Raw genomic sequence first — 27,274 nt, forward strand, 5'->3', positions numbered from 1 at the left:
AAATGGCCGCAATGTCTAGGGAAGCAGTCTAAATCCACTACCTGATAAATGTGCTTTGGCTGATCAAGCTGCTCCCTCACAGCCAGACTGCATTTTTGTGAACCCCTAAAAAAACCAGGCATGAAAGCTCCTATCCTGGGCATACCAAAACACACACTAGTGACGTGATGGGACATGACGGTGGTGATGCCAGGAGGGGACAGCCCTTCTCTGGAGTGTGAACATAATAAAAATACAGAAACTCCAACCTGAGGAAGTAAAGGGTGCAATTAATAACAACAGATCTGTAGAAAGAAGTGATGTGGGCAGGCCATGGGTTAGGCAGGTCATTGAACCTCCCGCAATTTGCCAGAGAGGGAGCAGGCTTATCAGAGAGGCTGAGGTATAAAGATCCAGGCTTTCAGATCTGGAGCTTTGTGGATCCCTCTCTGCTGTTGGCTAGGAGTGCAAATGTCAGATTGGCATTCCCCTGATCTGGTAGGGCAGCACACTTCATAGCACCAGTGGAGAACATCCTTCTTGTTAGGACAGTTAAAGCTAGACTGGAAAATGTGTTGTTCTGTGAGTTGTAGAGCCACACGATGCTTCTGTCTTACTGCTTCTACCTGAAATAACCTCCATGCCTCCCCTCATTTGCCACCTATTGTGAAAGACGGATCATGGACAAGAGACTGCCTGTGCTGCGGCCAGCGTGGAGCTGCTCTGAGACAGCTTGGCCAGCCCATTCATCTGTGTTGTCTGGCTGGCTAGTGTGCAGAGTGACTGACCCCTCGCTGCTGCCAAACAGCTGTACTCCGCTTCGCTCTCCCTCAGCGGAGTTTCTATCATGGGTCTCTCTCATCTACCTGGCAGCTGGATTGCACGGACCTCAAGAAATTTAATTAAATTTCAGATGCTGTGCACATCTTTCAATGGTGACTGCACTTGGCCAAAATGTCAAGAAGTTATTAGCTGGAGGAAGAAGAGACCCGATGAATGCAGGGATAGGTAACACAGGATAAAACTCATTTCCTCAGGAAGCCAAAGGAAAACAAGCTGAAAGGGAAAAAGAAAAGTGGATTGTAAGAAATGAGTGACAAGTGACCTTGAAAGGCGTCTTCCACCTTTAGCTCCTGAGAAGGTATGGTTTGGCAGAAGCCACAGGGTGCAGTTCCAGGGAACTGGAAATTAGAGGGCAGCAGGAGCTGTAAGCAGCATTTTTACTGGATCAGTAGGAGCATCACGAGTACACTAGCCCCTGCGTTTCAGATAGAATGTATCTGTGACATTGCTGGCTGGGATAACCTTCATCCTTAAATCGTCTTTGAGTTGCATGGAATTTAACAATAGTAGGAACTATGCACTTAAATCCTGAGCATGCCTTGGAACACTAAACGCAGTTTCTGAAGACTAAGTGGTACTTATCAAGGGGAAAAAAACCTAGATTAAGCCCTACTCCTGGGCAGCATAAACTCTAAGGAACATGGATTGCAGGGACTATAAATACTGCTCTTACCAAGAGGAGTGGCGGCAAAAGACACCTTCATTCAGAATTGAAAGTAGAAACACAAATGATGAAGACTGGAAACTATTTGCTTTGCACGAACACTTTCTGTCTGAGCTTGTAGACTAGAAACATTCAAAAGCCAAACGGGTGTGTGTTGTCCCTTGGAACTGAAAAATAATCAAGACATGAAAAGTTCGAGATGGTTAATGCTTCCTCCAGAGGCTGGGGATTAGAAGTCTGGGCAAGTAGCAGAGGAGGAAAAAAAGAATAAAATAAAAGAAGAAACTCTTAAGTGACCTGACAAGGGAAACTTAAATCTTATTTTTAAAGGGTTAGGTTGTACTAAAGCTTGAAAAATTAAATCCACAGCTGTCTCCAGAGTACTATATCTCACTACGAAAGCTTCAAGTAAGTTTATCATGTATCCAACACCTAGACATTGGACCTCAGGGACCACTAGGATAATATTTCCTCTGGATTAGCAAGAAAGCTAGAAAGTGACATTTGTATGAGACTAAGTTTAAGGGGTTTTCTTATTATAAAATGATAAATGAAGAACGAGCTTACTGGGAAGGAAAGCTCTTACAGTTTGTAAATCTAACGCATCCCTATTTTTTCTTTAAAAAATGCACTGTTATCTCCTAAATTAATTTTACTTGGTGACATCAGTAATTTGATGTTTCTAAATCTATCATCTTCCCAGTGAGGATCAACAAGTTCTTTATGAGCAATATTTTTAATCTTGTAATCCCCTTTATGAGGAATGCTTTTAATTTCAGAGATCATGAGCACTGGCATCGAGACAATATAATATATATGAAAAAATTCAAGAAAGAAACTATAGGAAACACAGGATGGATCTGGCACAATTACAGTGCTTTCCTTCTTCTGGGATTCTTCAGTATTAGCTAATAAAGGCTAGGATATGTTGGAATGCTAGTAATTAACTCACCTCGCTGTGCCTTGCCATGACAACTGATATGCCCCTGGGTTCCAGGGAAATCTTGTGAATCATATCAGATGCAATACTTAGCCTGAGCTGGGTGAACTAAGGACAAGCTTATTATGTTAACTTTGAAATCTGAAATCCAACAGCAAATTGAGTTTTGGACAAAAATGAAACTCAGACACCTATACAAAAGCCAATGGTGGAGTTTCATTGGATAAAGCTCTTTTTATTTATTTTGCACTTTCTGTGTTTGTCTAAAGCCTGCTGGTGTTAAAAACAGACCACAGGTCCACAAAGCAAAATGACTACAGTCTGTGGATGGGCTACAGTAATCTGGCATTACCCCTTTCTGCCCACAAGGCACATCAGTGACAATTGTGTTTTCCAGTACTACTGAAAATCCCCCGAGTTACACACCTACGTGCTACTCTTTGCCCATACAGATGCACATGCAGGAGGTGTAATGAAGAAAAGGCATACGGAGCGAAATTAAACAGTGAAAGCTAAACAAGGGGAATTACCTAAACAGCTCACAGATGGTAAGTAAATTACTTGAAAGCTGAAGGATTGTTTTTTCAACACACAGCTCAACAGCACTGTAAAACTTCCATTATTGTAACCCAGAAGCTCATGAGAAATAGTCATTACCAGAGCTCAACTCCTGGGCTCTCATATTTTCTTACCCATGGCTGTCTGGAGCAGGGCCTGATCCCCCTTCCTTCAGTGCTTTCCAGTCTCCTGGAAACTGCAGCCGCGATGCTGAAGACCTGACCCTGTGTTCCCTTCCTCCTCTCCTGCCTTCTGCTGCTCCTCATATGCCTTGTTGTTAACACAATCACCACCCTCTTCTGACACAAGCAGTCTCTTCCAGGCTCCCCATACACTCCACTGCTCCTCCCTCACTAGGTTTCACAGTCTGCTGCTTCTGTGCTCAGCTGACAAGGACAGCACCTGGAACAAAAAAATGCTCCAGAGCTCAAGTTGCTGGCAAATAATATCCACTATTGTCACAGACATTTTGGGAAGCTCCACAGGAAAAAGATTTCAGGTCACTCTGCCTACTGACATCATTCCGCCCAGAGCTGGTGGCACAGGTAAAGAGTACAAGGTGGGACGTAGGCAGCAAGCAAGTACAAACTTAAGGCTCTCCTAAGTCTGAGGGAGATGCAGCCCCATGATGAGCCTTCACTCCTTGCCATCATCTCCCAGCTGACTGTCACGTAAGTTACCTTTGTTTTTACAATACATACAGATGAAACAAGTTAGTGTAAGAAAAGAAGGAATTTACTGTATACTCATCATCCACGTTTTCTTTTCTACATTTAAAACCAGACGGGACTTTCATGACCATCTAGTTGGCCCTTCGGTATTAATACACATCCAGTGATACCTGCATCAAGACCAGCATACCAGTACCAAGCAGAAGGAATACTTCATGCTCTTAACAACATGAAGTCGTCCTTCTTATCTATTCTTACCTTCAGCTGAAGCATTGGAAATTGAAGATAATGGAAAAGATTTTACCTGTAAAGTGCTTTGCAAAATCTTCGCTTTTTTCTAAGAAAACAGACATTGTCTGAGACATTTTTAGTATACAGTTTCTCTTTTGAATATGTTTGAATAAGTAACTTCTTTCAAGTCAAATGACACTTAAGCAATACCACTTCAGCTAAAGTACCTATTCCTTGCTCTTCCTTTGCCTTTTTTTTTTTTTGAAAGGCATTTTTTTGTGCAAAGAATTTGATGATCACATGCAGAATCCTTTTCTTTTGGAGGGGAGGGATGAGGAAGAGGGGGAATTCCTGATTTATGATCAAACATAGGCTTGTTCAAGTGTAAAGGAGACCCCTTCTTGCAAACACTTAAGCTGGCACTTAACTTTATTACTGTGGCAAAATTAAGCATGTGCTTGAGTGGTTGCAGAGTCAGAACCATAAAATGTCATGGCCTTTATAGCTCTGAGTCTGCTTTCTGCCTGCTGCATCTAATAAACGTTAAGAGGTGAAATTCTGTCCCCATTGGGGTCAATGGTAAAATTCTCCTTGATTTTATTGGAACCATGATTTTGCATAAGAAATCTGCACCATTGTCACCAAGGTCCCCAAGATGGTATCAGCAGAGAGATGCAATCTGCTCATTACTATGTGGTCAATTTTATATTTTACCTTTTTGTGTTTTCCTCAGTCTAATTAAAATGAACCCAAACTGAAAGCACATCATTGGCTCTTTGGATAGGGTTACTGCATTTCAGGGTTTCAGAAAATAAGCATAAATCAGATACACAAGCTCTAGTGTACCATTTAGAGAACACACTGAAAATACACAACTCACTGTTCTGTTTTGTGTGCCTCAGAGAAAGATTCCCTCTTAAAGGGTTGATCCACTAAGGGAAAAAAAGGTAATATAGCATCATTGTGGTACATTTTATATATTCCAACACTTCTTAGGTCAGCCTTACTTAGGACCTGAGTAAACTGGTATTTTTTCCATAAGTAGCAACCCTCACCTTTCAAGTCAGGCACTGAAAGTCTACGTAGATGGTTGGCATTCCAGATCATCAGCTGTGGTTGAACTTGTGTACTGCATTCCTGCCTTGCAGGCTTGCAGAGGTGTGCACACAGAGTTTATAACACTCCTGCTGCTGAGGAGCATTGAGGCACAAGACGGCTGAGGTCAGTTTACGACCAGCTGGATATACTTGCTCAGCCAAGTGAGCAAGAGTGCAAGGCCACCAAATGAAGTCGCTTTCACGGAAGTGAGCAATTCTGATTTGAATAAACTGAGGGAGAAAACAGCATACCCTTTGACCTATAGTGTCTAGTTAAAAGAAAGCTCTGCTTCTCTATGAAGAGATCTGTTTCTTTTCACATGTTTAAAATTTTCTTTTTACATCTAAAACAATGAAAATGTACAGCTAATTTTCCCCACTGGCTAAGTTAGCCGCAAATTGATGCATTTACTTAGGTCAGTGTCAAATTAGATATCGTAAAAAATACAAATCAAGCTCTCCAGAGACTCTTGTTCTCATTTCAGTCAAGTCTCACTTTCAAGGATAACAAGAGCACCTAGTATTTACCAGCATGATCATGTGTTTTACTGAAAATGCCCTTCTCTTGTGTAGATGGTCCTGTCACTGCTGATCAAAAAGCCACTTGAGAATCATCTTGATCTATGTCCCAACATTCATTCAATCGAGTTAAGCCAGACTTTCTCTTTGCATATCAAATTTTACTTTGCCTCATCTCATTCCTTCCTTTTAATATAAACTTTAAGCCCAAGGCTCATTACCTTCATGCCTCAATCACTTACTATGTGACAGCACATCAGATCAACACCATCTCTATCCCCCGCTGAGTTACACAGCCTAATCACTTAAAATATTTACTCTGAAAGTCATCCTTGCAGATTGCTGTACTTTATTTCTGCTTATAAAAGGCATTACAGAAATTTACACATAGTTCATTTTTACGAGGCCTAGGAAAATGTCCTGTATTCACCATTTTCCCCTTGAAACCCACGGACATTCTTTTACCTAAGAGGATAATACAGTCTTTCAGGGAGAGTACAAACCTCAGGGTAGGTTTCTTAATTTCTCAAGAGAAAAACTAATCTATTATATTTTAATAATTTTTCCATACAAAAGCAATGTTGGTTCTTTTTCATGATGATGTTGAGAAGCGCTTGGACTGTGCACTTAGCCACACGGTCTGAATTTTTGGGTAGACCTGTGTGGAGCCAGGAGTTAGACTCGATGATCCTTATAAGTCCCTTCCAACTCGGGATATTCTATGATTTTATGAAATAACTGGACAAGATTCAACGAAACTTTAAAGCAATCAGAACCTAAGGCATTCTCTGTATGCGGCCTTGTTATAACAAAGGCCCGTATAAAGCTCATTGAAGACAATGGAAACATCTTTGTTAACTTCAAAATCAGGCTTAGTATCAATCTGGCTTAGCACCATGATGAATTTATTTAAACTAAGAGAACAAGTAGGAAAAAACAAAACAAACCTACCATGAGACAGGACAGGTGTTGTTCCTACTGCAGGTGTTGCTTCTATGTCACTGAGTATATTCTGTATATCTGGTTACATCTGGCCACATCCTGAGAAAAATAAAAAAATCTCAGTTACACTTTCCACAGAGTCCCATCCAGGCTGGCCTAGGGCACTTCCAGGGATGGGGCATTCACAGTTTCTCTGGGCAACCTGTTCTAGTGCCTCACCACCCTCTGAGTGATTATTTGTGTGCACAAGCATACATATGTATGTAATTATGTATATGGTGGTATGGAGCAATGGAGTAACATCGCAATAGCAGCGGTATCACCCTGCAAGGGCAGGCTTTCTGCTTGACTCCCTCACTGTTTGAGGACCTGTGCCCTAACAAAGTGGCTGGAAAGCTGTGCAGAGGAAAAGGATCTGGGGGTGTTGGTCAATGCCCGCCTGAACATGAGCCGGCAGTGTGCACAGGTGGCCAGGAAGGCCACCGGTGTCCTGGCTTGTATCAGGAATAGTGTAGCCAGCAGGGCCAGGAAGGTGGTCGTTCCATTGTACTCAGCTCTGGTGAGGCCGCACCTCGAATGCTGTGTTCAGTTTTGGGCCCCTCACTACGAGAAGCACATCAAGGCCCTGGAGTGTGTCCAGAGGAGGGCTACAAAGCTGGTGAAGGGCCTGGAACAGGAGTCCTGTGAGGGGCAGCTGAGGGAACTGGGGGTGTTCGGTCTGGGGAAGAGGAGGCTCAGGGAGACCTTATTGCTCTCTACAACTCCCTGAAAGGAAGGTGTGGGGAGCTGGGGATAGGCCTCTTCTCGCAGATAACTAGCAACAGGACTAGAGGGAATGGCCTCAAGTTGTGCCAGGAGAGGTTCAGGTTGGAGATCTGGAGAAATTTCTTCTCAGAAGAGAGCAGTCAGGCATTGGGATGGGTTGCCCAGGGAGGTGGTGGAGTCACTGTCCTTGTGTGTGTTTCAGGAAAGGTTGGATGTGGTGCTTAGGGACATGGTTCAGTGGGGGATAGTGGTGGTAGGGTGATGGTTAACCAGATGATCTTGAAGGTCTTTTCCAACCTTAATGAATCTGTAATTCTATGATTCTCACCCCACCAGGCCCCTGGCGCCGCACTTCTCCTCAAGGCGCCATCTTGTCAGCCCCTCGAGGGGGCTAACCCTGAGGCAGCAGCCCGGCAGCTAACGGCTGGGAGCACACCGAGCTGGGTGGAAGGAACCAGGCACACATTGCCACTGCACCCTGAGGGGACAGAGGGGGACATAGAGGCCAGCCCCGAGCAAGCCCCGAGCAACGCAGGGACGCAGCAGCCACCTCACGCCCTCTGGGGGGGCTCCGCGCCCACCGCACAGGCGCAGCCGTGGCCCCGCCGCCCGCATGCGCGTTCGGCCGCCCCGGGCTGAGGCAGCGGCGCCTGCGCGCTGAGGGGCGGCGGGGCGGGGCTGGCGCTCACCCTGGTAACAGCACCGCTGAGGGGCCGCGCCCGGCCCCGGCCTCCCCCCGCCGCCATGCAGGGCGAGGACGCCCGGTACCTCAAGAGGTAACCGGGACGGGGACACCGGCACCGGGGGGTGGAGGCTGAGGCTGAGGCTGAGGGGAGCGGGGTGCGGCGGGGAGGGGGCGGCTGAGGCGCGGCCGGAGGGCTGAGGCGCTGCGGGTTGGGCTGTGGGGGTTGACCTGGTGTCCCCTGAGGTTGGATGGAGGTTGTGGGGTGGGGAGGCGCGAGAAGGGGTTGAGGTGTGGGGTTTTGGTGAGGGGTGAAGCTGTGGAGGTTGAAATTGGGTTTTCGGGGGGGGGGGTGGGAGCTAGGAAAAGGGTCGGGGGCTGCTGTGGGTGAGAATGAGGGAAGGGGCGTTGTGTGTGGGGAGGTGAGCGGTTTGAGAGGGGAGGTTTTTGGGATTGAGGAGGTTTGGGAGATGGTTGGAGGTTGTGGGGTGGGGAGGGAGACGGGCAGGAGGCGTTGGGGTGATGGGGTGGGTGAATGTTTTGGGAAGGGGAGCTGGGGGCTTTGGGGCAAGCTGAGGGGTGATGCCTGGTAGGCAGGGGCTTGGTGGCGGCTGGTTAGGGGGGAGTGAAGGTTGGGAGCTGGGTTTGGGATGGGCGGCATGCTGGTGGCAACTGGCAGGAGGAAGGCTGTGTTTTGGAGAGATGCCCTGCTTCAGGATGACCGTGGTGGCACTGTGGTGTGTGTTTGGGTTGAAGCAAGCGCAGAGATGAGCGGATGCTATTAGGAGATGAGCGGGGAGGTTTGTAGGGGCTGGGATGAGGCAGGTGATTATGGTGGGGAATGGTGGATGCAGGCTGGGGGGGGATGTTGGGCAGTAAGGGCACATTCAGGTTGCAACAGGGAGCTAAACTGGTTTGGAGGGGATGTTAGAGCACGGCATGGTAGATTGAGGTAATACTAATATCAGGTAATAAGGGGGAAAACAAGTGTTTTGGGATGGTAAACTGAGGGTGGGAGGATGACTATTGTGAGAAGTGAGCTGTGGTATGAGTCCATGTAGAAGCAGATTGGGAGGAAAGGATGGGGTGACAAGGTGAGGGATAAAAGGGTGAGATGGGGGATTGTTGGAGGGGCTGCAAGCGGGTGGCATTGGTTGTGGGGTAGGTTCTGTCTGGAGGAGGGGAAGTGGAGTGTGAGTTGAGGCTTGAAGAGGGCAAAGTGACAGAACGGGAAGAGAGAGTAAGGAATAGCTAGGGACGGGTCATGGATGGGGAGGAAGGCTCGATGGGGGCAGCATGGCTAAGAAAGGAGAGTGTTTCCACCCTGAGGGGATGTGATGATCCTGAGGGGTCACCATGGCATATACAGTGGGTGATCTGCACTTGATGTGATGGATGAATGGTGCCTTCCTCTATTTGGCAGTGAGGCTAGTCAGCCTACAAATTAGGCGTCCAGTTAGGCAAACATTAGATCTCTATCAGTTGTTTCAGAGCAAAAGCACTAGCTTGCAACCCCACAAGGTGTCAGGCCACCAAAGCCTCTTTTAGACTTGATGTGTGAACAGTGTCACTTTCTCTCACTATGCGGGTGATTTTACCCATCACACCTTGAATTCTGTGGAGTTCCTGAAATCTTCCCTTTCCTTCCCATGGTATTCAGTAGCATTTGTAGAAGTTGCTGTTAGGCTGTCTGGGTTTTGCTTTTTTCCCCAGTATGTCACGTATTAAGGTCTTTAATTGGAAATGGTGGAAAAAGATCCTGATATTTTTTTATTTTTTGATGAACATTAGATGATGTTACATGACATTCTGGCATATAAATGTGATAACAGGTAAAATTCCAAGGGCTGCCTGTATGGAAATAGCTGCAGTGTCACAACAGTACCCATTTCTAGCCTTGCATATTCTGTTTGTGCCATCTTATGTGACCTTGCAGGAATCTTCTTTATGTAATTATCACTGCGACAAGCATCGTTATTTTTCTTTTTAGAGAGAAACCCAAAAAACAGCTGAAATGCTGTTTAACATGACTAGGCTTGTGTGCAAGTCTGCAGTTTCTCTGGTCTCTGTTTCCCTTTGTCGTCCTCCATGAGCAGCCCCCCTTCCACCATCAGACTCGCTAGGATTTGTTATTGGATTTTCAGCCTTATCCACGTGCACGATTTGTGCCACTTTTAATTAGGATAGCTTGGTTTTGCTTTTTCCCCCTGAAGGAATTAGTCGATAAAGGGCATTCGCACACGGGCTTTGGCTATGTGAGCTCAGCTGGCACAGCTTTTGTCTGTAGCAAAGGCCTTCCTCTTTTAAACCTTTAATAGAGTGGGATTCTGGTTGACAAAGCAGGCAGTGAAGGGGGAGGACAGGCTGATGTGTGCAGGAGTTCCCCAGTGCATTGCTGCTTCCACCAGCTGCGAGGATGTCTGTATGTTTAAATGTTTTATGAAATTACTGGATGCTTACAAACTGAAGATGGATAGAAAAATCAGTAAAGTAGATGTTTGTTGATTGGGGGAGTTCTTTAAATCAGGATTTTTTAAATTTTTTTTTGGATGATGCTGGCAATCTGAATGCAGTGATCTCCAAACAGAACACAGATTTAGTGGCAGCGTAGGTCTCCAGGCAGTTCACAAGATAAGGTTTTTCAGAGGGGGGAGGTTAGATGCGAATTGATTTGTGAATCACTTAGCCAGGAAGTAGCTCAGACAGCGAGGGTGGTTATCAGGACGAGAGGACAGAAAATCTCTGCAGCTGTAAGTTCACCAGCTTACCCATCTGTCCCTCGTAAGAGGAAAAAATACAGGAAATGCTAAAACTGTTTAAGCAGTCTTAGGCCGAGGTTCTGCTGTTGCTAAGCTCATCAGTGGTTTACTGCTGCCAAAAGGAGGTCTCAAGGCTTCCTTTTTATCCCTGCTCGTAGCTAGGAAGTGTTATTCCCTTTCTACAGAGCACTTCAGTAGAGTAAAAGTGGAAAAACTCCCTCTGCCCCAAACATAACAAGTTTTCTGTTGGATTGCTGCAAGTGGCTGTGGAAGGGTTTGACGATCACTCATGCTGAACCAAGGTGACTGCCAGGAGCAGGGAAACGATGGGAAGATCAAACCCTTCTTCTCAGCGATGAGTTGTTAGTTCAGCTTAGTTCTTGTAAAACTATACCCAACTCCTTCAGGCCTGTCTTCCACCGATCCCTTTCTTTTATCTAAAAATGAGGAAGCACTTAATAGGGGTTTGACCCTCAAGAGGAGTGTTTTGTGGCTAGGATCTCCTGGTAGGTGTAAATACGGGGGAAATATTTTTGGCTGTGAGGAGAGAAAGCTGCTTTTTTTTTTTTTTTTTGAAATAGATTTCCCATAAGCTGTCTGCCTTGCAAGGCTGGACCTCTTGAGGCTTTTGTATGAAAACAGAGAATAGACTGACATGAAGCATCCGCTTCAGAGTACAGTTAAAGGAAAAAAAAAAGTCTCTTCAAAAATGTTAAGTGATAATTGCAGTTTTGCTATGGTCTCATCAAGGAGGATGTTGCTCTTTAGCAGTGAGCTATATTTGTTTGCCCTGTAGCTTTAAGTCTTTAAGGCTTGTAGTTGAACTAGGCGCTCTGTTTCCCAGTCCTTTCCGTGGTTTGTGGGGTTATCTGGGCAGCTGTTAATCTTAAGGAAAAGGTATTTTTTGCAGTTGCATCTCTGCAGAAGGGAAAACAGACACCATAGCAGCTGAGTGGATGGAGGCATGCATTCCAAACATTTTGTACAGAGAGTGGTTACACCAAAGGCTGCATCCAGATTTACTAACTTTTCTAGCTCTGTGAGGCTTAAGAAGTTTCCTTTGATCTAATCAACCCTGTGCCACAGCTGGCTGACACCTCTCTTATGATGATACTTGTGAAGACAGCCACCTGTAAATCTCTTTACTGACATGATCTGATGTAAAAACAAAACCCAAACACGTTAGGATTTTTTGTTTTACTTGCAGTGTTTTAGCAGCTTGGTTTGTGGTGTAGTTGTACGTACCCTATTGGCAATACCAAGGGGGAAAGGCAAGTGTCGGGTTAAAGACAGACATGTAACTGTTTTCTCCGGGTGAGGTTTTGCCATCGGTTGAAAACATGGCCAAACGTAGCCCTTGTAGCTGTGTGACCAGAATTGCTGGCACAAAGAAGCAAGCAGGATAGGCGCTTTTGGCAGTGACAAACCCAGCTGGCTTTTCCCAACTGCCTGTAGCTGTAGTAAAGCAGCTACCCGTGCTTGATTTATACCTATTGATGCCAGCTGCTGATCTGGTAATTGCCTAAACCTGGCAACAAGCACAGCGAGGTGAAGATGTCTGTGCTTCAGGAGAGAATAGTGATTTTGGAATTAAAAATCAATTACAAATAAGTAGAACTGTCAAGATTTAGCTATGCCTACCAAGACAGTCTTTGGGCAAAAATTCTCCTTCGTAAGCGGCGGTACTTGTCCCACTAGGTCGATGCCATTAGTGGGAGATTTTGAAATACTGGTGGGGGAATCAGCCGGGTAATTCACCTTCCCTGTGAAGTACATCTTTTCCCTTATCGTCGTTCCTTAAGAGAGCTGTGAGACTTAATTAAAGATTAATCCTCTTTCTTCCGTGTTTGACTTCCATGACTAAGAATGGCCAATGATTTGGGTGTTTCTGTACATACTAGAGGCAGTGCTTGAGAACTGTGGTACAGCTGTCTGAAATGAAGAAATATGGTACAGAAGGAGAGCAATGCTTGGGTTAAGGATATGAATAGAACTGGAAATGGGTCATTTTTAGTGATCTATATTCCGGCATGGTTTTTGAGGCTTTCAGTTGATCAGTAATTCATTTTTTTCTTCTTCGTGGCAGGAAGGTAAAAGGAGGCAACATAGATGTGCATCCATCTGAGAAAGCCCTCATTGTTCACTATGAAGTGGAAGCAACGATTCTGGGAGAGATGGGAGACCCCATGCTGGGGGAGCGCAAAGAATGCCAGAAAATGTAAGGTCATAAGTTCTGATAACTTATCTGGTTTTACAAGCCATAAATTCAGTAACTCGGAGTATCATCAGCCTGTAAGAAATAATAGGTTTTAATCTTTGTACAATTTAGCACTAGATTAACAGAGGGTTTAGAAGGCGTGAAGTAATGTGCCTAGGAGAGCTGACATCTAAAACATGTTGTAAACTGGTTTTTATCTGTGTACTTTAAGGTGTTTTGTAAATAAGTGATTATTCCCATTCTACATGCTGGAAACTTGAGGTACAGAAAAGTGAAATGTTTGGCTTCTACTCAAGTGATGGCTAACGTTGGAGCATGCAGTACTGTCGAACCTTCTGGCAGCCTTATGCTCTAGCTGTTAGCCTGCATATCTCCTGTTCTTTCAGTCCATCTACTGCTACTGATTTTGCTGTGGCATCTACATTCTAGATTTGGTGTTTTTCTTCTGAGTGTTAAAATATTCCCTATTGAAAAAATCCAGAGAACTATTGTAATATTTATTTCTAAGCTGCAAGTGTTGCTGCTTGTCAGCTGATGGACATTTGTACTCTGTCAAATCTGGTTGACAGTTACCTACCCTTTAGGACTGTAGAGAACTGCTGCTTTCACGTTACCTGTGTAAGCCACGGCACAGACGTTGGGGATATCTGGATTATTTCTGCTTCAACAAATTCCTGATTGTGTAAGCTTAAATCAAAGGACTCAGGACACGAATATCTTAAAACTGAGAAGAGACCTGTCTGACTCTGTTGCAGCATTCGGCTAAAGAGTCTTAATGCAAACACAGACATTGCTTCCCTGGCTCGAAAGGTGGTTGAAGAATGCAAGCTCATTCACCCCTCCAAGCTTGCAGAAGTAGAACAGCTGTTGTACTATTTACAGAATCGCAGAGATGCCTCAGCTGGAAAAGGTAAATAACTCAAGAACAAAGTAGCTTGGGACTGGGTTGCTTCAATATGGAAAACAGCAGCGTGAGGCTTTTCTTAGCTGACATCTTGATGTACAAGCTCTCCAGAGATGAGAATGGGGAAGATGTCTAGTTAAACCACGCTTGGAAACAATGACAGTTGTGGAGTGAGGTCTGTGTGTGGGAAACTGTCATGTTACCAACCAAAATATCTTTTTTTAGTATTGGTGTTTATTGCTGGCTGCCCTGTGCTTTAGCAAGACTTGAGAGGTACAAATTTCACTGTTCGGTGCAGCCTCTTCATGTTGCATCTGCCCTTGCAATGACATCAAAGACTGTTAGGAGGATCTTCCTAAAGAGATCTCAGTCATCACCTGGTGCAAGGGGGGGATAGTGTTCCTTGGCAGAATTCACACCGTCTGTAAAGGTGGGGTGAGGAGTTTCACAGCCTGACGAGCTTTCGTACAGTGTAGCAGCTTGGGGTAATACTCGTGTCTGAACTTCTTAAGTTCCTGGTGAACAAGTTACTGAGTACAATAATTCTCTGCTCTGATGCCGAGGCATCTTGATGGTCATCCTGAGTGTCTTAAGTTTAAGATAAATGTTCTGCTCAAGGGATGATTTCATGCTTACCATCTGATTGTGCGTTATCTCAGCCATGGGCGGCAAGGTTTCTTGCAGTCATGAAATGGTAAGCTCTGTTCTCAAGTAGAATTTGAGAACTTTCAAATACATGGAATGAGCTGAAAACAAAGATTAATGTCACTTACATGCTTTGTGATTGCTTCAGGTGTTTTGCCCTCTTTTATTCTGTGTATACTTGTCATGGTGTATTACAGGGCAGCTTTGCCATAGTGTGCAAGTAGAATCAAAGCTGTTAAGGTATCTCAGTATGGAAGTGAGTTCAGTTGCTCTGAACTTGCAGCAGGGCTTATTGCCCTTTCTCTGCCCAGCTAACTGGGCTGTAACTGGTCCTTTAGACTGAGGAGTCAAAGGCATCTGAGGATTTATTTCGTTCCCTGCGGGCTGGTTAGTTTCAGAAACCTGACATACCCAGCAGTGTTGGTCTGACAGCGATATGGTTTAGTGGAGTACTTAGTGTTAGGTCGGAGGTTGGACTCGATCTTGAGGTCTCTTCCAACCTAGAAATCTGTGTCTGTGTCTGACAGGTTGGCTGGACGCAAGAGAACTTTGACCATGATTTTACCAGAATGTAGACTGTAGAAATAGTATGTTTTGGTCTGTGAATATGTCTAAGTTAACTGCAACTGTGTCTTTTCATTATAGAAAAGAAAGAGAAATCCAGTAAGCCAAAAGATCCGCCCCCATTTGAAGGCATGGAGGTAAATATTGGTGTTAGACGAGAAATGAAAAAAACATTTACTAACAAAATAAGTGGTTATATAAGTGGGGAGGAGAAAAGCTTAATGCTGTTTTTTTTGTTTTTGTTTTTTGTTTTTTTAAACAAAGAACTTGGTTTAGAAATATTGCACAATGGAATAAAAATCATCTCCATAAAGGGTAAAATATTTGACTTGCCTACTTCCCCCTCCAACCATAGCACACAGCAGGACAGCAAGTGAGGTCTGGAACATAGGACAGGATGCAGGGAGTCATGTCTGAGCATCCTTTGTTTTTTTTGTAATTAAATCTTCTCAGATTTCCTGGTGTTCTGATTCTGGATCTGTTTTTTTTTCTCGTTTTATTTTTTCCAAACATCTTAACTCAAAGCTGTGTGCTCTTTTGTCTTGTGACTGAAACATTGTGATCAATTGTGTTGAATTGACATCTCTTTATCTGCAAAACCATTGCTTATGACTGCTTTCAGATTGATGAAGTTGCCAATATCAATGACATGGATGAGTATGTTGAGTTACTGTATGAGGACATTCCTGACAAGGTGCGCGGCTCTGCCCTCATCTTGCAGCTTGCTAGGAATCCTGATAATCTGGAAGAACTGCTTATCAACGGTAACAAGGGATTTAAACTTTTCTTAATGCTGTGCTGTTTTTGTGGAGCTTTCTTGAGGGAAAAGCAGTTCACCTTTCATTTAAAATTTTCTGTAGTTCGCTGTATACTGTAGTTATGCTTTATGCTTGTCCTCAGTAATATGCTAGACTGATTTTAATTTCATAATAAAAACCGGCTGTCAAACTTCAGTTAGATCTATGTACAAAAGGATGCATTTTAGGTTGTTCTTAGGTGGCTCTAGACCAGAAATCCTCCAAGTCTCAATAGGTGTCATCTGTTTTTTCTGATCCTAGTTTTTTTAATCTTAAGTTGGCACTGGTGCTGGAAACAACAACAACAAAAAAGATCAGACTGTAGATGAAACGTGTTTTGAAAATGAGATCTGCAGTCTGACATAATTATAGCTGTTGAGTTTCCAAAAGAATTAATAAACTGAATGTGGATGCATCACCCACTTATTTCACTACTTAGCATACTCCTCTTGTTTAAGATGGATCCATTTTAAAATCGTATTAGAATTTATAAGACATTGACATTAGTGTCATTATGTCTGCATATGTATTCCACACTGAAGTAGCTCTCAAAATGTGCCTGGTAGAGCACCTAATGTGTGTTTGTAAATACACGCGTACCTGTGCATACACACATTTCCTGTTGCCTCCTTTCCACAGAGGTATGAAAAAAAGCCCTTGTAATGTGTAAAGGAAAGTCAAACTAAAGACAAACACAACCCAAAACAGACTTCCAAAGGGAGGGTGTCCTGTTAATATAGTCCTTTTTTTCCTTGCATCCTTTATATATTTTATTGATCGTTCTGCCTCCTCATTCCTCAAGTTTGTGGTGACTTCAGCATGTGCTTTACCCATTCTGCAATGTCTGTGAGTAAGATTATTCCAAGAATTGGAATGGGAGTACATAAACAGAAAGTAATGGATGAAAAAATTGTCATAGATTTAGGTGGAATTTCAGAGGAATTTGGAAGTGAATGTGTTGATGTTGTCAATAGGGGCCACAGTGTAATATGGAACATATGCTGGCAGAGGCGATGGCATCTTAGGGTCAGTAGCAGGTTTAAGTTGACTAATGTTTGGTTGCATTATCCTTGCGTGTCACCTCCTCTTAGGGTTTGTATCTGGATGGCTGCTCAGGGTACTCTTTATGTTAGTACCATCTGCAAACAGAATTTTTGAACAGCGTTACACATTCAAGTGAGATAGATCTGAAAATCATCCATTAAAAATGATAGATGTAGAATAAAGTGTATTCAAATTCTGTCTTACGAGATAAAAGGAGGGAGGTGAAATGCTAATGCTCACCTAAATCTTGTTTTCCTTCAGAAACTGCCCTGGGTGCACTGGCTAGAGTGCTGAGAGAAGATTGGAAACAAAGCGTGGAACTTGCTACCAATATAATTTATATTTTCTTCTGTTTTTCAAGGTAAGTTCAGGGCCCTGTGTGTAGGAACATCAGGAACTTTTCTGTGCTTGGTGGCTTTTCATTTGTTCTTTGCACTGCATTACAACACCTCACTGAAACGGTAAAATTTTTTGAGTTTGGAACACACGTTTTAAATGACAGAACTGAGGCACAGAAAGAATCTCCTTGGTGAGGCAGTGTGTGGTAGAGGTGGGAAGAAAGTAGTAAGAATTTTGACCTATAGGTAAGAGGCTGCGTTGCTATCTTGTATTTTCTTCAGCATTCCTACAGGGAAGAAGCAGCATTCAAAACTGAAGTGAGTGTTTGTTCTTAATGAGATATGTCAGCATTTCAGCATACCCTGACTAGAAAATAATTCAAATGGAATTTGCATTGTGACTTGATTTTAGACCTCAATTATATTTTTTGAGAGTAGAGAGTCCTCTGAAGTGCTTCAAATATGGAAAGCAGTGGTGACCGGAAAACATTCTCCTGAATGTGTGAAATTTGTTTTTATTTTGACTTGGAACAACACTTGGAGATGTTGGAGTTTTCATCCCATTAGAAGGAAGAAAAAGTTTCCATTTGGGTCCATAATATTAAATCAAAAAGGCAAAACATTTATTTCTGTATTTCCTTTTAAATTCATGTTATTAAGCATTATTACTATAAGAACTATGTTTCCTCTTGAAAATTGTTTTGCTTTGACAACTCGATTGTGAAAACGCCTGCTTGCACTTCTGAAAACTTGAAAAAATATTCATGTTTTGGTGAGTTGTTTGTTTTGAAATAATTTTCCTATAAAAACATGCTATAATAGGGCAGAGAAGTAAATACCTGCTTGTTTTTTATGATAATTAGGTGATAGAGTGTTGGGACCTTGCTACCCTAGATGCCAAAACAGTTTTGAGGTTGTTTGCATTGATTTTTTACTCAGAGGTGTTTTTTCTTCAATGTAGTTTTTCTCAGTTTCATGGAATAATCACACACTACAAAATCGGAGCTCTGTGTATGAATATCATAGACCACGAGCTGAAGAGACATGAGCTTTGGCAGGAAGAACTTGCTAAAAAGAAGAAAGCTGATATCCTTTTGGTATGCTGGGGCAGCTTGAGGGCTTTTGACTTCTCTTGATGGCTGTTGTCGAGTTATACAAGATCAGCGTAGAGCAACTTCAGTGGAAGCAGTGGAAATATCATTGTTGATACAAAAAAATCAGAAGTGAGAAGTTTCAATCTGTTGAAGAGATTATTTGAAGGCTATGAGAACGACACAAGAAAAAAGATAGTGTATTATTGTATAAGCAGTATGTCTTAGAAACATTTTTGCTGACTATTAAGATGTAATACATCCAAGACTTGGGGAGTATAGGGGGGTGAATCAGTGTTGATTAGAGGTGTAGCAAGCTGTGGCTGAGGTGGTGTCTTTCCACTGGCTGAATAACACGTCTGAGGACAATGGTCATCCAGGCTATGTAACTTCTATCTGAACTCCTTAACTTCTGTAATTTACTTGATGAAGATCCTGAAAACCAAACCCTGAAAAAGGACTATGAGAAAACTTATAAGAAATACCAAGGGCTGGTTGTCAAGCAGGAACAGCTACTCAGAGGTATGGAATCCAAATAGCGAAGTATTTCTTTATTGGTTAGTGTGGGTAGAGGGTTTTATTCAGATGATTGTTATAACCATGACAACTTAAACATACTGAATGTGTGTATGAATGTGGAATATCTTGGCAAGGAATAGGGAGAAGACGAGTACTTAATCAGATTGACAGTATGCTAACAATTCTCCATGTGATCTGTCAGTCTTAGAGAAAACAGCGAAAGCGATCAGCTTAACTTTTCCTTGCTAGTGATGTTGGGTGTGGTGGTGGTGGTTTTTTGATTGTTTTGGTCTGTTTATTTATTTTTAAGTTGGCCTTCATCTGACTCAGGTTGAATACCTTCTACCCTGTCTCAGTTTTTGTATTCAAATATACTTAATGTCAGACTGAAATGGTCTGAGTGGCAGAGCTTTCTTGGGAAAACTTTCTAATGGCTCCCATTGGAATTGAAAGAAAAAAAAAAGCCTCTAGTGATCATAGTCTATGATTTTATTTTTTTACAAAACCACTGTTAGAACTAATTTTTGTAATGCTTTCTAAACAGGAATAAAAAGCCTTCATGGTCAATTTTGTTTAAAATGCATTGGGAAGTGAGTGGAATGCTTCTGAAAGTCTTGTCTTAAGCACTTAATGTGTATGTGGAGACCCACTTAGTTCGATTGTCTTTGACCTGTTGGTATGATTTATGTTGGACTCTTAGTTGCGCTTTACCTGCTCCTGAATCTTGCGGAGGATACTCGCACTGAGCTGAAGATGCGAAACAAGAACATTGTCCATATGTTAGTGAAAGCACTGGACCGTGATAATTTTGAGCTGCTTATCCTGGTTGTATCTTTCTTGAAGAAACTCAGCATTTTTATGGAGAACAAAAACGATATGGTAAGGCTCGTAGTACTCCAGTGCAGTGTTGGAAAACTGTATGCAGTCTCTGAAAACATTGTGTGGGTGGAAGGAAGAGGGAGATACGTCTTTTGCCACCCTGATTCTGTAGCCCTGATTATCTTCTCTCCTTATGAGAAAATTAGTAAAAGAAATACAACATGCTGCAAAAATTTCTGAAGGGCTGTTATCCCAGACAGACTGAAGCTAACTCAAAATATGATATATGGAGTTCCAAAATTTTAACTTAGCACCCCAAAATTTTATCATGTGCATGCCTCTAGAGATGTCCATGATCCTTTCCCTAAACTTGACTTTTCTGACAACATATTGTTTCTGCTATGTGTTGTCTTGGAAAAACAGTGAACCTTTTGTGGTTTGCTAGACTAGTCTACTACGTTCCTAAGTTATCTTTGTCTCCTAAGAAGGAAGGTGCCTTTAACTTTTGTAGATGAAATCTCAAACTTCTGAAACTGTAGACTTTTTTTCTTCCTGAAAAAACTTCCTTAAGTTCTAGCCAAGTATTTGATTAACTGAATTCCCAGTGGATTTTAGTAGATACACGCCTTCATTTCTATGCCTTTATGACAGTTATTTAAATAAAAATGATAGATTTTCCTTATCCAAGAGGTAATCTGAGATTAATGTTATATTTAGGAGATTAAAAGATTTATGTAATAGAAAATTAATTGCAACTTTGTTACTGGAACTATCACACACATGCATATGTATTGAACACGGTAACAACATGTGTCCCACCTATTTATATAGGACTATCCTGTTTCTTAACAAAAATAAGATGCAAAGTATCTGTTTTGGAGGAATATAGACTATTTATCAGGTGTTTGGTCTTAGATTTATTTTATAGCTGTGTAGTGCCCTGAAGGACTTTATTAGGAAAGTAAGGATTAGCTCTACAGCCCACTTATTTGTTGGCATGCTTTACACATTCCATCTGATTCAGCGGAAAGACAAATGAAACAAAATCGTTGAGTTTATTTTATTGCATAGTGTTTGAAATGTTTTGAAAAGGATTTTAAAAAGGTTTGTATACTACAAGTCGGCTTTCTGTTTGATAAAAGATGCATGCTTTTTTTCCTCCAAAGCCTTATTAAGGAAGGTACCTATGAAGGAGATGTTCTAATACGTTTATTAGGCTATAACACACAAATATTGAAGGCAAAAGTGAGCTAAGACTAGTTGTGCAATGTCTGTTTCTAAGTAAAACTAAATAATCCGCTTATTTATAGCACATTCTTTCCTTTGGTATTCAAGTGCTGTATTAAATTCAAAGCAGTGAAGTAGGAGTTCTTGGTATCTGATTGTTTTTGATCTAAGGTATCCAGTTGTTTGATTATTGCCCCATACCATGTGAGGAGAACTGTAATTTCTTTTTTTAGAATTAATTCTCTGTGTGTTTTTAACTGGAGGGCCAGTTACATCCATGTATAAGTTTGAAGAATACAGAATAATTTTATGTTGCTCCTTCTCGCCAAAGAAGGTTCTGGGAGACAAAGAATGCTTTTAAAAGATTTTTATCAAATAAAAGCAGAGAAATGATGTTTAAAAGACGATAAAAAGCTTTCTGAAGTCTTGCCAGTCAAAGCTCAGATGTCTTTTCTGGCTGGTAATGTGAACATGATCTCAGGATCTGATACCGCTTCTCAGTTCCTAGATTCCACTTTTTAATTTGGAAGTGATACATGTTTCAAGATGACTTTCATACTTCTATTAAATTAAAATACAGGAAGGCTCGTGTCTGTTCTGAGAGCGCATGCAAAGCTCTGGCTAGGGGTTCATTTCAGATTCGTAAGGAAAGGTCTCAAGCTCCTTTTGGATGCCAATTCTGGCTTTTTTGGTGGGGTATCTCTTTTACTTTAACATCGGTTGCTCCCACTTAAATTGGTTCACCACTCTCCATGTATGCCTGCCTTCCACCCCTATCTAGTCTTGCAAGTGATTTCTTCAGATGACATTCTTACAGTATTCTAATCATGGAGAATATTTCCAAGGCATCTGAACTGTTTGGCTGAATTTTTTAAAGTCAACGTGACACAGCAAACCAATCTAGAATACTTCAAGCACGAAGATGTATGTGAAGCTGCTTGAGGTGAAAATGTATTGATGGTTACTGTTGCGGGTACAAATTGCATGTCCACGTGTGCATGGTTGCATGTGAATCTGTAGCACACTGAGAGGGCTTTTACCTGGAAGACAAAGCTAAATTTGGATGGATTATGGGTTTTTCTTTTTCTTGATATACAGGTAGAAATGGATATTGTTGAAAAACTTGTGAAAATGGTACCTTGTGAACATGAAGACCTGCTGAACATCACTCTTCGGCTCTTACTAAATCTCTCGTTTGACACAGGCCTGAGAAATAAAATGGTGCAAGTTGGTCTGCTCCCCAAACTCACTGCGCTCCTAGGTATGTTTTGTTCCAACACAGACGTTTCAGCAGGGATAGCAAAGCTGTTCGCATCATGATGTAGTGTGCCTAAAAATTGCTGGGTCGCTTCTCTCTTTGCCAAGGAACTCTCACCACACCCAACTTTTTATCATTCAAATCATCTTTCCAGATGAAGGTTTAGATGGAAGTCTAAAATAATGCAGTTCCCAGTAGATTTATTCCTAGGTTCTCTTAAGCTCTTGAATGAGTCTTCTGGTCTTTAAAAATAGCTTTGATTGCTAACTGAGAATCATTTGAGCTGACACATGGGTGATGCTTGTAATATTAGAGGAACACCTAGGAAAAATAGCCAACCACTTCAGGGAGCTTAGCTGATGAAGCTACCAGCTACCTCTGGTTTTTATGAAGCTGGTTATATGTTCTGCCTCACGTTACCATAGTGGTCTAAATAAAAAGATCAGAAGCTTCCTAGCATTGTCAGCCTCAACTCTAGACAGTACTGATTTATAGACTTCCAGCTTGACGGTCTAATTTATGTTACGATCACGTGCATACTTCTGATGCAAGCAAAACTTTTTGTTGCCTATAGGGGAAATCTATGGAGATAATAAGGAGGCCAGAAAAAGCAGAGGATTATCTGATCACTGTTGTGTGCTGAGCTCTCGAGACGGAGCTTTTATTACTCCCTGTATGTTCTTTGGCTGATGCTATCTAGAAGCTGCTCCGGTAGATTTACAAAAATGTTTAGTATGATTTGGCTGTAAGGATTGCTGAGTGCTCATTTTTAAGTGGGAGTTGAGGATCTTGTATTGTGGAGCCCTAAATGCATAAAACACTGCAAGACATTGTTTAAGTTTTCCGTGATATGTTGGGTTTGGGATATATTCAGTCCAACGCAGCTGGTGTATCCAGATGTAATGGAACAAGTGGAATGCAACAGTGAAACTGAGCTTTCTCTTCTACCTTTGTGTAGTCTCTAGGGATTATTCGCTTTCTCAATTTTACAATCAGCCACAGCATGGCCTTATTGCTGTTTAGTATACAAGTTAATACCACGAACACTTACACTGATTTGGAAACCCTAATCCTGTCAGTGATTAATGTAGTGGCTATCTGATACATTCTGAAGTTCCTTAGATCTTTCTATGCTTTCTGCCTCACAATCATGTTTTTACTTAATATCCTCCCCTGGGCTGAGCTAGGAAGAAGAAAAATGGCATTTGGAATCCCTCTTTATACTTTTTTTCCTTATCCTGGTGACAGTGACAATTCTCAGAAAAGTAGACTGAGAAGGTGGAAGCTGGTCAGAAAATATATTCTATCTCATCTGAGAGGGGTCTTGCTAGGTAGTCTGGTTCGGCTTGGATGATGGCTTCTGGGTACGAGTCACCCCAGGCAATGGCATAACTCATATCACCGAAGTCCCTGCTCCCAAGAATCCCCCATTTGATACTAGAGTCAGACTAAACTCAGCAGTTAGATATCTGCTTTCTAGTGTCTGATTCTAATGTGGAGAGGAGAATTTCTCTTCAAATGCCATTTGCTTGGACTTGAGCGTAGGCCTCTTCAGAAGATCTGGCTGCTAAAATCACAGTCTGTTCCTGAAGTGGCTGTTAAGGTGATCTATGGCAAGTTTTGCTAGCACAGACAGTGAAGCTTCTGGAAGTACTTGACTGCGTGGACAGTCCTTCTTCCCTTGAGTTGGAAGATTTCAACCCATTTTTTTGTGGTTGGAGGCAAGTGCAGTCTGACCTATCTCCCTCCCTGTAGAAACATTGGATAATTATTTTGTGGTGTGCTAATTAGAAAATGTAGGTGGAAATATTGTCAATTACTTTGTTTTTTTAAGTCAGCTCTGTGATTCGCGAGACCTGTCTTGATACGGCGATTCATATACTTCTCCAACTCATCACTTTGTGTATCCTGGCTCAAGGAAGGCTGTAACCTTAATAATAAAATAATCATGTGCCAGGTGCCCCTTTTATGCAGGTTACTTGGGCATTAAACACACATTATTCAAGTCAGTACCCTTCGGCTTACATTTGCAGGTCACCTTAAAGTGCTAACACATCTCAGCAGCTGTTGACAAGTTACCATACAGATCCTAATGCCAAGAGGTCAAGTTTGTTGACTCAGCCTACTGAAATTTAACATTTGTGCATGCTGTGCCTTTCAGTCTTTAGCTCTGGGTTTGAGATGAGTATAAATTAAGTGTAGTAGGTGTTTAAGGGGAGAGCTGAGATTGCAAGGAAGGAAAGGACAGGATTTGTCAAGCAGAAGTTTAGGACTTAGCGCTGAGATGACTTTCTTCGACAGTCTGCAGTCCTGGAGGATGTGCAGCTTTGCCAAGCGACTCGTGGTGGCTTGGGAGCAGGAGGGCTGCAAACGTAGTTTGAGTCTGAAAGTGGAAGAGGTGGAATGGCTTCAACTGAGCTAGCAAAGGAATGGACCGAGTATGGCATGGATATATTAGAGAAGGACCATCATCTTTGCCTCTCTTTCCAGCATGTTGAGGCTGCTGTTGAAAGCACAGACACAAGAAATTCTGCTTAGTTTTGTTTCCATTTTAATTAGCCTTTTCTTTTTAGTAGTGCCAGTGCCTGCTTCCCCATTTAGCTTTGCCAGTCAACACTACTTGCTAGTTTTCGCGGCTTCTCTTCACAAGTCTGAAGTATTGTATGTGACAAAACTCCTCTTGTTCCCTCCAGGCACCCAAGTTAATCAACTACAGCTGATCTTTATTATGCTCAATCTCAAAGAACTGGGTGCAGTTGAGGGAAATCTGGCTTCAGACTTGCTGATCAGAAGCTGGAGCAGAGCTGTGGAGGCCTATGGGATATAGCCTGTTGTATTCAGGTTTTTCCATACATGAGCTACTTGAAGAAGTATGGAAAGAGATTTTGTTAATTGTGTGACTTCACTTCTTTAATAAAATCTTGTACTTGGTGGTCACCAGGGTCTTGCTGAGAACTTTGTGCTGGTGGCCTTGCTTAAGTACTTAAAAATCGTTTTTAGTGATCTTTCTTTTTTATCCATTCACCATGTGATTGTTTTATGTGCCAGAAGTGTAATTTCAGTGGATTAAGGTGAGAATTTGGGTAAATTCAACAAGTGGTTAAACTACTTGCTTTCCTGAGATGTGAAAAACCCAGATTCAGTGCCTTTAATCATCACCTTGGAAAGAGAGACCAAAGCTGTACGCAACAGAATATTGTGTGGAAGCTTGCTTTGCTCTTGCACTGCTCTCATTTTGCTCTGCATGGCATAATTCATGCGGAGCGTACGAGTGACTTGCTGCAAGTACAGTAGAGTTTGATGGCTAGTCTATTTGCTTGTGGAAAGTATTGTCATTGAAAGGGTGAAGTGTAGAGCTGAACCTTTAAAGAAAGGATCTGAATTTGTTTTCTTAATCCCTGTGAGCATTCTTCCAGTGTTGGACAAAAGGGAAATGTTACCCTTTTTCATAATCCTAGCCTTGTGTGATTGGTTTCTAAAGTAAATGCCCTGGCAGCAAACAGGAGAAAAACATTGTCTACAAGGAAGAATAAAATAACTTCTTGTCTGGACCAAATCCACTTTGTTTTTCAGTTAACTGGCCAAACCAAATGCAAAATTTTTAGTACGGCTCTTAAATACATGCACAGCTTGTGATTCACATTCTTCTAATGAGGCTGCTCTTTTGTGTTGTGTCTGAGTGGTTTCTTAGCGTTCGTGAAGTGAGACAAATAGTTCTCCATTCTCCATGAGAACAGCAGGCAGCTTGTACAACAGAACCAGTTGAGTGCTGCCGTTTGTGTGATGGCAGGATGCAATCTCTTCTTGGTGGACTCCTGTTCAGAAGAAGCTCCTGGCAGTAGGTGTGGCAAGCACTACTGGGGTTTGTGTGTCCTCCTGTGTGAGGTGTTCCTCTCCAAATGATAGAAATGCTAGGGAATGGTGTGGAAGCTCTTACAGTGGGAGCTGTGCTGCTGCTCAAGAGGTAAAATGAGCAGGGAAGATTTCCTTGAAAGAGTAGCTCTGGCTGCATGCAGGGAGCAAAAATTTTGTGTTATGTGCGTTTGTCCCTTTGAGCTGCTGGACAGTTCTTAGGGGTACTGAATGCTATTTGTCTTGAAATGCCGCTCTGTTTTCATTCACTTCCCAGCGCAAGCCGTGTTTAAAGAATGAAAACCCAATATGCTTGGAAGTCAGACAGAAGGATCTTATCATGGTTGCTCAGAATTATAAGCTGTTTTTGAAAATCAAGATCTGATGAAACACAGAGATTGGTGAGCTGAAAAATGGGTGGGTTGCAAAACACTGCCAGTTACAGATCCGTCTCAGATGGGACATGGAGTGTAGAAGGGTTGTTCATGGGGTTGTGTTACACAGTGCCAAGGTGTTCCCTCTCAAAAGGATTTCAGATTGTAAACATCTCGGGTTATGTTTTCCAGTACAGATTACCGTAACTGAAAGAAAATTGCCTTTGTGGATTTCTCTTTAGCCAAGAAGTGTTTGTTATACATTGCTCTGAAATACAGTGTGATCAGTCCTAAGTAGCAATAGTAGAGTGTTGCTGGTCACAGCATGTACTGAGCCTGGATATTTTATTAACGTGAGGGTCCTGACCTGATGCTCTTCAAGTCTTGAAACACCAAGAAATTCTGTCAGCATAGTGGAAGTAATAGCCACCTGATCTTAGGTAGAAATCTAAGGGTTGTGCGACAGTTTGCAAACTCCAAAGTAGGTCAGACTTTCCCTTTGTGTGAGTTCTTTATTTGAGCTGAAGGTAGCCAGAGCAGGGTGTGACTTTGTCAGTCTGAGATTTACGGAAGAGTGTTTTCACTGGATTCACTGACAGATTTTTTTAAGAGAGTTTTATTTTCTAATATCAAATTTTCTGATTTTCTGGAAACTGCTGAAATTCCTCTGATATTTTTCTGTTCTTTATGAGTTACGTTTAATGAGCAATCAAAGAATTGCCAAATGGTTGTATGTTGGTTTCTTAACAATCAGGTCTTGATAACGGTATGCAGCCAAGGCGTGTTGTATGTTGACTGCTGTTTAAAAACCCAAGAAGTAGTTTGCTTTCTAATTAACGGAGTGCTGTGGTTTTTTTAATGTTTGATTCCTTTTATGAAAGTTTCTTTTAAGAAGGCTTAAAGTAGATGTGTTCTCTTTATGAGTTCACTTGGCCTTTTTGTAATGAACTTATTATGGAGCTTCACACATCTGT

At 42.2% G+C, this 27,274-nt stretch overlaps 1 protein-coding gene across 2 annotated transcripts in view; it reads left to right on the top strand.

Annotated features, from left to right (window-relative positions):
- The first annotated feature begins 7,826 nt into the window (after window positions 1-7,826).
- Window positions 7,827-27,274, top strand: part of KIFAP3 (kinesin associated protein 3) — a 67,301-nt gene continuing 47,853 nt past the window's right edge. The window contains exons 1-10 of one of the 2 annotated variants that reach the window (XM_035538256.2): window positions 7,827-7,985; window positions 12,737-12,868; window positions 13,624-13,778; window positions 15,063-15,118; window positions 15,604-15,745; window positions 17,084-17,183; window positions 18,122-18,246; window positions 18,675-18,773; window positions 19,471-19,649; window positions 21,915-22,077. In XM_035538256.2, the coding sequence (XP_035394149.1) occupies window positions 7,954-7,985; window positions 12,737-12,868; window positions 13,624-13,778; window positions 15,063-15,118; window positions 15,604-15,745; window positions 17,084-17,183; window positions 18,122-18,246; window positions 18,675-18,773; window positions 19,471-19,649; window positions 21,915-22,077 (1,183 nt within the window). In that variant the 5' untranslated portion in view covers window positions 7,827-7,953. The remainder of the gene's footprint in view (window positions 7,986-12,736; window positions 12,869-13,623; window positions 13,779-15,062; window positions 15,119-15,603; window positions 15,746-17,083; window positions 17,184-18,121; window positions 18,247-18,674; window positions 18,774-19,470; window positions 19,650-21,914; window positions 22,078-27,274) is intronic. The other variant, XM_035538257.2, reaches the window with a different exon arrangement.

This window comes from Cygnus atratus, chromosome 8, assembly GCF_013377495.2.
Source record: "Cygnus atratus isolate AKBS03 ecotype Queensland, Australia chromosome 8, CAtr_DNAZoo_HiC_assembly, whole genome shotgun sequence".
NCBI classification, from domain to species: domain Eukaryota; kingdom Metazoa; phylum Chordata; class Aves; order Anseriformes; family Anatidae; genus Cygnus; species Cygnus atratus.